Source organism: Oncorhynchus kisutch, unplaced genomic scaffold (genome assembly GCF_002021735.2).
Source record: "Oncorhynchus kisutch isolate 150728-3 unplaced genomic scaffold, Okis_V2 Okis09a-Okis19a_hom, whole genome shotgun sequence".
Classification (NCBI taxonomy): domain Eukaryota; kingdom Metazoa; phylum Chordata; class Actinopteri; order Salmoniformes; family Salmonidae; genus Oncorhynchus; species Oncorhynchus kisutch.
In genome coordinates this window covers 5,519,942-5,532,018 of record NW_022261985.1, presented here as the reverse complement: position 1 = coordinate 5,532,018, position 12,077 = coordinate 5,519,942, and the positions used below count along the sequence as shown (strand labels likewise).

The window sequence follows — 12,077 nt, the reverse complement described above, 5'->3', positions numbered from 1 at the left end:
ACACACATGTTTTTGCATGTGTGTCGTTTCAGCAAATATATACCCAACCCCTCTTTTACACTGCTGCTACTCTCTGTTCATTATATCATAAGCAGTCACTTTAACTATATCTACATACTACCTCAATCATCCTGACTAGCCGGTGCCTGTATGTAGCCTGTCTACTGAATGTAGCCTGTCTACTGAATGTAGCCTGTCTTTTTACTGTTGTTTTTATTTCTTTACTTACCTGTTGTTCACCTAATACCTTTTTTGCACTATTGGTTAGAGTCTGTAAGTAAGCATTTCACTGTAAGGTCTACACCTGATGTGGTCGGCGCACGTGACAAATAAACTTTGATTTGATGTTCACAGGGGTGCGTTTCATCATGTTCACAGGAGTGCGTTTCTGCATGTTCACAGGGGTGCGTTTCTGCATGTTCACAGGAGTGCGTTTCTGCATGTTCACAGGAGTGCGTTTCTGCATGTTCACAGGAGTGCGTTTCTGCATGTTCACAGGAGTGCGTTTCTGCATGTTCACAGGAGTGCGTTTCTGCATGTTCACAGGGGTGCGTTTCTGCATGTTCACAGGGGTGCGTTTCTGCATGTTCACAGGGGTGCGTTTCTGCATGTTCACAGGGGTGCGTTTCTGCATGTTCACAGGGGTGCGTTTCTGCATGTTCACAGGGGTGCGTTTCTGCATGTTCACAGGGGTGCGTTTCTGCATGTTCACAGGGGTGCGTTTCTGCATGTTCACAGGGGTGCGTTTCTGCATGTTCACAGGGGTGCGTTTCTACATGTTCACAAGGGGTGCGTTTCTGCATGTTCACAAGGGGTGCGTTTCTGCATGTTCACAAGGGGTGCGTTTCATCATGTTCACAGGGGTGCGTTTCATCATGTTCACAGGGGTGCGTTTCATCATGTTCACAGGAGTGCGTTTCATCATGTTCACAGGAGTGCGTTTCATCATGTTCACAGGAGTGCGTTTCATCATGTTCACAGGAGTGCGTTTCATCATGTTCACAGGAGTGCGTTTCTGCATGTTCACAGGGGTGCGTTTCTGCATGTTCACAGGGGTGCGTTTCTGCATGTTCACAGGGGTGCGTTTCTACAAAGGTAAGCAGGTTTTGACAGGAGAGAAGGGTTGAATAGGAGAGATTAAGTTGAACACCTGACAAAAATACACTAAACTCCTAGATAAAGGATTTAGTTTGGAATAAGGGAAGCATTGTTACAGAACCATCCTGTTGAATCCTACGGCTCTCTGGACTTCCTGCTTTTCACCCTCTACCTACATGTACATATTACCCCACTCAAACCCCCCAACTACCTCATTACCCCAGGACACTGACTCGTTTCCAGGACTCTTTGCATAGAGCCTCATTGTTATTTTATTGGTGTTATTTCATTTGGATCTATTTGTTAATTTTCATACTTTAAGCACATTGTTGGGAAAGGGCTCCTAAGTAAGCATTTCACAGTAAAGTCTACACTTGTTGTATTCAGCATTTCACAGTAAAGTCTACACTTGTTGTATTCAGCATTTCACAGTAAAGTCTACACTTGTTGTATTCAGCATTTCACAGTAAAGTCTACACTTGTTGTATTCAGCATTTCACAGTAAAGTCTACACTTGTTGTATTCAGCATTTCACAGTAAAGTCTACACTTGTTGTATTCAGCATTTCACAGTAAAGTCTACACTTGTTGTATTCAGCATTTCACAGTAAAGTCTACACTTGTTGTATTCAGCATTTCACAGTAAAGTCTACACTTGTTGTATTCAGCATTTCACAGTAAAGTCTACACTTGTTGTATTCAGCATTTCACAGTAAAGTCTACACTTGTTGTATTCAGCATTTCACAGTAAAGTCTACACTTGTTGTATTCAGCATTTCACAGTAAAGTCTACACTTGTTGTATTCAGCATTTCACGGTAAAGTCTGTCTGTAACCAGGCCTGTAGTTGAGAGGTGTGCTCTCTGTGTGTGTGTGTGTGTGTGTGTGTGTAAGTCCGTCTGTAACCAGGCCTGTAGTTGAGTGGTGTGCTCTCTGTGTGTTAAGTCTGTCTGTAACCAGGCCTGTAGTTGAGTGGTGTGCTCTCTGCTCTTGTCTGCTGGCTCAATAATGGAACACTTTGCCCTGCGTGTCTTTTTCTTACAAACACACCAACAACATTCCTTCATTTTATGTTGCCTCTTGCAGTACATTCCTGGAGCATAGAGGTCATGCATGCTTCTGGCCTCACCTCCTGCTGCGATGGCCCTTCTACTGACTCCGACACACACACACACACACACACACACACACACACACACACACACACACACACACACACACAGGGGTTTTTCTTAATTTGTACTATCTTCTACATTGCAGTATAATAGTGAAGACATCAAAACTATGAAATGACACATATGGAATCATGAAGTAACTTTTAAAAAAAAGTGTAAAACAAATCAAAGTATATCTGAGATTCTTCAAAGTAGCCACCATTTGCCTTGATGACCTCTTTGCACATTATTGGCATTCTCTCAACCAGCTTTGTGAGGTAATCACCTGGAATGCACTTCAATTAACAGGTGTGCCTTGTTAAAAGTTCATTTGTGGCATTTCTTTCCTTCTTAATGCGTTTGAGCCAATCAGTTGTGTTGTGACAAGGTAGAGGTGGTTTACAGAAAGAAGATGGGTATTTCACCAAATAGGGCTAAGTACATATTATGGCAAGAACAGCTCAAATAGAGAAATGACATTCCATCATTACTTTAAGACAAGAAGGTCAGTCAATACAGATTTTTTTTGGTTACTACATGATTCCATGCGTGTTATTTCATAGTTATGATGTCATCACTAGTATTCTACAATGTAGAACAGAGTCACAAATAAAGAAAACCCTGGAATGAGGAGGTGTGTCCAAACTACTGACTGGTCCTGTGTGTGTGTGTGTGTGTGTGTGTGTGTGTGTGTGTGTGTGTGTGTGTGTGTGTGTGTGTGTGTGTGTGTGTGTGTGTGTGTGTGTGTGTGTGTGTGTGTGTGTGTGTGTGTATGTGTGTATAAATAAATGTGAGTGAGTGAGTTACATACAGAGAAGAAGGGTTACACAGGCTAGGCTATCATTGACAGGGGTTAGAGGTTAGAATGGTCACTTCTCACATGACAGTGGACTGGAGGGGCAACACTATGAGGAAAGGGAACCTTCAGCAGACAGACTTTATAGCTTCCTCTCTTAGCTGGGACCAGCTAGTGTGAGGAGTCTGCAGCGGGCTGAACAGAAAGGAGGAATGAGCAGCACAGGAAAAGAGGATGAATGTGTCAACATTTTCTCCAGAGGGGGGATTTTTCAGACCAAACACAGGAAGTTAGAGTCACACAGACCAGAGCGGTGCAGGGGCTTTATCCTCCCTTCTCTCCTTCCCTGTAGCCCGGCTTGACTGCAGTGCCAACCTAAAAACACTCAGTCAGGTCTATACAGTAGAATATAGTTAAATATACCATCTAAATATCCACTCAGTCGGGTCTATACAGTAGAATATAGCTAAATATACCATCTAATATCCACTCAGTCAGGTCTATACAGTAGAATATAGCTAAATATACCATCTAATATCCACTCAGTCAGGTCTATACAGTAGAAGACAGACAGAGACAGACACAGACAAAGACCCAGGCAATAAACACACACACTCTAACACACAGCATCAGTAGGTGTGCTATTGTGTTTTAGAAGAAATGAATGAACTCATGAGAGGACACACTGGCCCAGAAATCAAAACAGTGCTGAAAAGAACAGGAGGAAGAGGGTGCTGGAGGTCCCACAGACCGTCTCTAATGGCCGGGTCCCCTCTATCTAGCTCCTTCCCTCCATCTCCCTCATTCCCTTGTCAAATAGATGACCCGTACTGTACTCTGTCCTCAGACTAGGTCAACAAACATCCAAACAGACCTCAGCCTAGTCACCCATTAATCTATTAATACACTTTAGTGAATCAGTTCACATTCCTCCATCTCAGACTCTGATCATGAGGAAGCACGGAGCAGCACGGGGCAAGTGGTCAGACAGACAGAGAGGCATTACAGCATCATTTCCTGGGGATTAGAATCCGTGCAGCTCCAACAGGCTCTGGGACGGTTCTAACTTTATGGGTCGGCTTTGATCCCACTAAAGCTTCCAACGACACGCTGTGACGTCCACACACACTGAAATCTAATCGCTTGCACAGCGGAAATAGCATAAAACTTCAACTCAAACGCAGTCTCAAATAGCCACCTGTCCCTTTTAATAGCCGGGTATCTGCACACATTTCAGCAAGTAAACACCTGTTGTTTCCAGAGGGGTTATCCTACGAAGCTTCATCTACCCCTGGGTCTTCTAAAGCTCACCAGCTTCAGTTAGCTTCACATTCCAGCTCAGGCTTCATCAGTACCACAACAGTGGGTATTTATCCACCTGCTGTGAACTCTAGCAGGCATGTAAACAAACAACTCTTCATTGAAACAATACTGGACCATCAATCCACAGTCCAGTCAGTCACATTTTCATTTGTGCCAAAATCCAAATGAAAGAAAAGTTATCTTGTAAATTCAGCAGGCTATGGTGTGAAATAGGCTTTTAGAAGTTCCATATTGATTTGATTACTTATCGTTAATGCTGCCTTTGGTTTGCTTATCAACGCACAAGCAACTTTTCCCCCACTCCGTATTGATATACAGGATACACTGAGTGTACAAAACATTAACAACTCTTTCCATGACAGACTGACCAGGTGAATCCAGGTGAAAGATATGATCCCTTATTGACGTCACTTAAATCCGTCACTTAAATCCACTCAATCCGTGTAGATGGAGGGGATGAGACAGGTTAAAGAAGGATTAAGCCTTGAGAAAATTGAGACATTGATTGTGTATGTGTGCCATTCAGAGGGTGAATGGACAAGACCAAATATTTAAGTGCCTTTAAAACGGGGTACCGGTTTGTGTCAAGAACTGCAATGCTGTTGGGTTTTTCACGCTCAACAGTTTCCTGTGTGTATCAATTATGGTTTACCACCCTAAGAAACATCCAGCCAACTTGACACAACTGTAGGAAGCATTGGAGTCAACATGGGCCAGAACTCTTTCGACACCTTGTAGAGTCCATGATCCAATGAACTGAGGCTGTTCTGAGGGCAAAAGGGGGTGCAACTAAATATTAGGAAGGTCTTAATGTTTGGTCTACTCCATGTATACAGTCATTGTATTTGACATGGTCTGTTCAACTACCGACCGGATCTCACTTCAGGAGTCGTCCAGGGGGGATAAACATCTACGAGAGAAGGGAAAGTAAACTGAACTAAAATAGAAAACGCATCATGCAACAATTTCAAAGATTTTACTGAGTTATAGTTCATTTAAGGAAATCAGTCAATTGAAATAAATTCATTAGGCCCTAATCTATGGATTCCACGTGACTGGGCAGGGTTGCAGCCATAGGTGGGCCTGGGAGGACAACACACTGGGGTGCCAGGCCCAGCCTATCAGAATTATTTTTTTCCGCACAAAAGGGCTTTATTACAGACAGAAACACTCATTAGCACCCCCCCCCCCCTCCCTCAGAAGATCCCACAGGTGAAGAAGCCGGATGTGGAGGTCCTGGGCTGGCGTGGTTACACGTGGTCTGCGGTTGTGAGGCCGGCTGGACGTATTGCCAAAGTCTATAAACCGAAGCTGGAGGCAGTTTATGGTAGAGAAATTAACATCCAATTATCTGGCAACAGCTCTGGTGGACATTCCTGCAGTCAACATGCTAACTGAAAACTTTAAAACATCTGTGGCATTGTGTTGTGTGACAAAAGTGCACATTTTAAAGAGGCCTTTTGTCTCTAGCACAAGGTGCACCTGTGTAATGATCATGCGGTTTCATCAGCTTCTTGATATGAAGAAGTCAGGTGGATGGATTATCTTGGCAAAGGAGACATGACAACCAACAGGGATGTAAACTAATTAGTGCAAAGCAAATTAGATGAATAAGCTTGTGTGTGGGGAATATTTTTTTCAGCCTGTTTAAATTGCTCAGCACTAGTTTCAGCACTACGGCTGTTCATGTTGTCACTACCATAATCTCACAGTCAGTAGTGAGTATCACAGAGGAAGAATCCTCACACATACTCTCTGGCGTGCACAGCGACCCCACACACACCTTCTCTGAAGGTCATATTCATGGGTTTGTATGCGAGGCTCAGCAGGGCTGAGCAGGCATCAGATTATCATGGCAGTGGTGATGCATTACCTCCAGCAGGACAGTCTTCCTGTCATCACTCATGTGTTTACACTGCACACCTACGCCTCACATGGAGACAGAGATTACACTACGCACAGAGAGAATTACACTACGCACAGAGAGAATTACACTACGCACAGAGAGAATTACACTACGCACAGAGAGAATAACACTACGCACAGAGAGAATAACACTACGCACAGAGAGAATAACACTACGCACAGAGAGAATAACACTACGCACAGAGAGAATAACACTACGCACAGAGAGAATAACACTACGCACAGAGAGAATAACACTACGCACAGAACGAATAACACTACGCACAGAGAGAACACACTACGCACAGAGAGAACACACTACGCACAGAGAGATTACACTACGCACAGAGAGATAACACTACGCACAGAGAGAATAACACTACGCACAGAGAGAACACACTACGCACAGAGAGAACACACTACGCACAGAGAGAACACACTACGCACAGAGAGAACACACTACGCACAGAGAGATTACACTACGCACAGAGAGATTACACTACGCACAGAGAGATTACACTACGCACAGAGAGATTACACTACGCACAGAGAGATTACACTACGCACAGAGAGAATACTAAACTAAACCTAGGGCCATTTCAGAACTGGTCCACCTTTTTAGACTTCTACTTGGAGGCCCAACATAACAATCCTTGTCCCAACAGACAGACAACGCCAGGGACATAGTGAATGATGTCCCAACAGACAGACAACGCCAGGGACATAGTGAATGATGTCCCAACAGACAGACAACGCCAGGGACATAGTGAATGATGTCCCAACAGACAGACAACGCCAGGGACATAGTGAATGATGTCCCAACAGACAGACAACGCCAGGGACGTAGTGAATGATGTCACAACAGACAGACAACAGTGACCCCAAAAAACGCAATACCTGGTGAACCGTTACACCCCTAGTGTGTACATGTGTGTGCTGGGATAGCAGCTCTCCTCCCCTGTCATCTCCACCTCATCAAGCTGATTACCCAGGAGCACATCAAAGACAGCTAACTGTAGCACATCGCTATGCTAACTAGCCAGCTTCCTATATCCATGGTGACTGGGGGCTTACTTAGCATGCGGACATGGAGGAGGACGTGGAGGAGAGCAGTAATACAGAGAGGGAGGAGGGGAAATATGGGGCTCTCCATGCAGGGGAAACGTGGGGCTCTCCATACAGGGGAAACGTGGGGCTCTCCATACAGGGGAAACGTGGGGCTCTCCATACAGGGGAAACGTGGGGCTCTCCATACAGGGGAAACGTGGGGCTCTCCATACAGGGGAAACGTGGGGCTCTCCATACAGGGGAAACGTGGGGCTCTCCATACAGGGGAAACGTGGGGCTCTCCATACAGGGGAAACGTGGGGCTCTCCATACAGGGGAAACATGGGGCTCTCCATACAGGGGAAACATGGGGCTCTCCATACAGGGGAAACATGGGGCTCTCCATACAGGGGAAACATGGGGCTCTCCATGCAGGGGAAACATGGGGCTCTCCATGCAGGGGAAACATGGGGCTCTCCATGCAGGGGAAACATGGGGCTCTCCATACAGGGGAAACATGGGGCTCTCCATACAGGGGAAACATGGGGCTCTCCATACAGGGGAAACATGGGGCTCTCCATACAGGGGAAACATGGGGCTCTCCATACAGGGGAAACATGGGGCTCTCCATACAGGGGAAACATGGGGCTCTCCATACAGGGGAAACATGGGGCTCTCCATACAGGGGAAACATGGGGCTCTCCATACAGGGGAAACATGGGGCTCTATACCGGTGTGTAACAGGGGAGCTTCCTCCCTGCTCAGCTCTGCATGTGTGATGATAGGAGCTTGACAAATACGTGGGGTAGGATGCAAGAGCTCCTGAATCATGTGCTAAGTGCTGCAGTCACCGGAATGCAATCTCTCACACACAGTAGCTAGCTAGCCAGTCTACTTCTCACAGATGCCAGCCTCTGTAGTTGCTCAACTGCAGCCTGTTTTTCAGGAGTTCCTCAAAAATAAAGCTCAATCCATCTGTCGACATGTTAGTGTACACAAACACAAAGAAAAACAAATCTACTCAGATTAACAAGAGCATCATTAGCCTGCTCCTTGTAACTAATCCACTGAAAAGGGGCCTTCCTTCCCAAGCCTTAAATGCCTTCCGCTCAGCATGACATTTCCCTTTAAAACTGACTGGATACATGTCTCACAGGGCTATGAACATAGTGATTCATATCACACTTAAACCTTCCAGAGACAGGGCTTTATTAGTTGGTATAGCCTCTTGTCTAGTTGGTATAGCCTCTTGTCTAGTTGGTATAGCCTCTTGTCTAGTTGGTATAGCCTCTTGTCTAGTTGGTATAGCCTCTTGTCTAGTTGGTATAGCCTCTTGTCTAGCTCTACACTGGTTTAGTGGTAGTAGATGTCAGGGAACTCTTGTCTCCTGATCACTGCAGCAGATGTGGGTAGGTAGGCAGGCAGGTCTATGTTCTTGAGTGTCTCTCTGGCAGAGACTCAGTCATGTGGCCTCGGTGTCAAGACCACATCAACGGGCCTTGGTCTCTCGGTCACACGGGTCGGGTCTGGGTGTGAATAATATATTGGGATAATGTGATCCTGATCTCAACCGTCTGTCCATCATAATGCCAAAGCCAGTATCTCCCTTCCATATATATCCCCATCCACTCTGTTGGCAGTGGTGTCAAGGTTGTCAGATCAGATAACACAATGACACACTTAGCCTCAAAAATGGCCTCATATTGTGATGAACAACAGCTCTAGCACTGGATGACATCTTTACACGAATGGCAACCCAGGCCCTCTCCTTCCTGCCCCCTGGCTATGACAGACAGAGCTCACTCAGGTTCATTTTGATTAGCCAGAAGATATAGCCCAGGCTGAGCTACATTCACATACCCCAGGCGAGCACTATACCATAAAAGGATCTCAGTTAGCCTCCCTAGCCTACATTCTTCTTAGTGCTTGTTAGGATCAATCAATGCTGACCGACATTGAACATGACAGTCTCACAAAGAAACATTGTTACTGTTGTGGCCATGTCCAGACACCCCATGCTTTCCAGTGTGCGCTGGTGTCTTAAAATCACCTCTGCTTTCAGAGAGGCTAGTGGCAGTTAAATACAGTAGTAGGTATGTCATGTGTAATTGGGCCCTGCAGCCACCCCTCCAACTTACCCTAGGGTGTACCCGAAATGGCATCCTATTCCCTACATACTAGTCCCCTACTGCTCACCATAACCCTATGGGCCCTGGCCAAAAGTTGTGCACTACCAACCCACTATCAAGCACCTCAGGCTTAGAAAAAGTCTAAACCACTGTTGGTATTAATTTGCATGTGGTGGATAACTGTGGGATTCTGCTATTCAGACACATTAACATGTCAATACTGTACAGGCCTCTGTCACACAGGGTATTGGATTTTTAGTTGTTGCCAATACAATCAGTCATTGGGTGATAAGTTTGTAACATCGAGTCAGTCATAGAACAGGGCCAAGGCTAGGGGAGAATGTAGAAGTGACTGAGTGGACAAAAGCACCAAAATATTCCAGGTAAAATGGGTAACATGTTGAGGATGGTGGTCATATGTCAGACAGCATAACCTAAAACATCATGAACCTTTCTAGTGATGCTAACATCTTGTCAGAGTGCATTACTATTTTAAATGGGAGGATTGTAATTAAAAGAGTTAGAAACAACCTTGAGCATGTGGAGCATGTCGTGCTATAAACCAGGGATTCCCAAACTCGGTCCTGGGTGCACGTTTTGGTCTTGGTCATCAAGGTTGATTATTTGAATCAGCTGTGTAGTGCTAGGGCAAAAACCCAAAACTTGCACCCAGAAGGGGGGGCCCAGGGCAGAGTTTGGGAAGCCCTGCTATAAACCACTTCCTTTCACAATCCTAATTTCGCACTGCCCCTGGTCCTTGCGCAACATCCGTCAACTCCCTATTTCAGACCCCACCGACATAGCTGGCGGACTGGCTGGGACAGGCCAGACAGAACACCACATACCAACCCGTTTTCTGTTCAACACAAAATCCTTGCAGATAATTGATACGAATACAGATTGATTATGTCTGCTATGTAACATCAGGAATATGATGTGGAGAATACAATATCAATATATTGAGATAAACACGAAGTCGGATGTCATGGACAAAGAAGTAGCTAGGGAGTGGGACTGGGGAAAAGTTAGCCAGCTAGCCACCCAGTTAGACATGTCTGGTATGCATGCGCACATTCCAGTTTGTATTTCTGATAAATAAGGTAGTCTATGTATAAACGGTTTTGTATTTCCATTGAATACAGCAATCTACCAAGCAAATAATTTGCTGCTATTAATAAGATGAAAAGCACGAATGCCAACTCGGCTCATGCTAGCTAGCTGACTGTCAATGGTGGGAAGTTGACAAAGCTTTCTTTCTGGTCTTAATCGATGTCTGCCAATGAAACTGTCAATATTCAAAACAGCGAGCAAGCATGTTCATGAAGATTTTAGGTCATGGTGGTACGAAATGCGAGTTAGACAGGCACGCCTGACAAGCTAGGTAACCAGCTAACGTTTAGCTCTTGCTAACGTAAAGTCAAGAGCGCATCGATTACTACACTCGGGTGGCTGGTTTGGGAGGCCTAGCACCCACGCCTATATTATTGAACTGTATACCGTTAAAGTACTGTACTGAAAAACTCTTCGCTTTCCGATTAGAAGAGAGGGAATATGCACATTTCTAAAAGGTGACAATGCTCGGCCGCATTAAATTACAAGCCTGGAGATTTGTATGAGGGAATTGCAGGAGAAATGTGTCCCTCCGCCCCCAGGATAGCATAGCAAGCCGCCCAGCAGGGAGCGTTCACACGGGAAAAGCCTAAAAGAAGCATCACGAGGAACAAAAAAAACTACCGCAGACAGAGACACTATCGACTGAAGACTCATGAATCCATTGTGTTGAAACTAAACAGTCGACACATCACCTATTTGTCGGTCAGCGCGGAGAAACCGGTTAGAACTGCTCGTGTGTGTTCGAGAGAGGGAGAAGGATGTCTGGCTGGTCTCACCATAAAGTCACTGCCGAAGTTATCCTCTCCTTTCTGGTCCCCTTCTCGCATAACACAAACCCCTTGGATGAACTTTCTCAGGATATTCGCCTGGTCCATCCTCTCGGCCCGCTGTCCGGCGGCTTGTCCGGTTTTCCCACGGTATGTAAAATAAATCCAAAGTGGGGAAAAATAAAAAAATAAAAATAGCTTGAGCTTATATATCCTCGCAGATAATCATTTCAACATCCCCTAACGCCCCATGTTATTTTTCATATTCTCTTCGGGTTAGACAATAATAATCCAAACAAAATTCGTGACTCCGTTGTTGTTTCTAAATATATATCACAAGCTATGACCGTAAACTAGCTGTCGTTACTTGAATATAAAAATCCAAACACCGGTTCACCCCTCCCTGGCTCGCCGCTGCCACATTCACAAGTCAGCTACAAGAATACACTGACTGCGGTCGCCCCTAACGCCACTTGGAAACATTAACGCCCATTTCACTAAATGGCTTACTGTAATTGGTCCGTAGCTTCAAGAAATTAGTACGTGATTGGTGAATACGTTACGTCAATCTAAAATGTCAATAAATTAAGTGGGCGACGCTCCCGTCAATCACTATGTCTCCTGTTCTTCTCTCTCATTGGTTAAATTCTATTTAGCGCTTCCTTCTTAGGTTTTACTGTAATGCAATTGTTACAATGGATTGGTGCATAGAGTTCTCCCCTATATTGTGAAATGATTACGAAAAAT

At 45.1% G+C, this 12,077-nt stretch overlaps 1 protein-coding gene across 4 annotated transcripts in view; it reads right to left on the bottom strand.

The window, feature by feature from the left end:
- The window catches only part of LOC109885974 (tyrosine-protein phosphatase non-receptor type 12), an 89,590-nt gene extending 77,808 nt beyond the window's left edge, over positions 1 to 11,782 (bottom strand). For 2 of the 4 annotated variants that reach the window (XM_031815212.1, XM_031815213.1), the window contains exon 1: positions 11,340 to 11,782. In XM_031815212.1, the coding sequence (XP_031671072.1) occupies positions 11,340 to 11,438 (99 nt within the window). In that variant the 5' untranslated portion in view covers positions 11,439 to 11,782. The remainder of the gene's footprint in view (positions 1 to 11,339) is intronic. The other 2 variants (XM_031815214.1, XM_031815215.1) reach the window with 1 other exon arrangement.
- Positions 11,783 to 12,077: the final 295 nt, after the last annotated feature.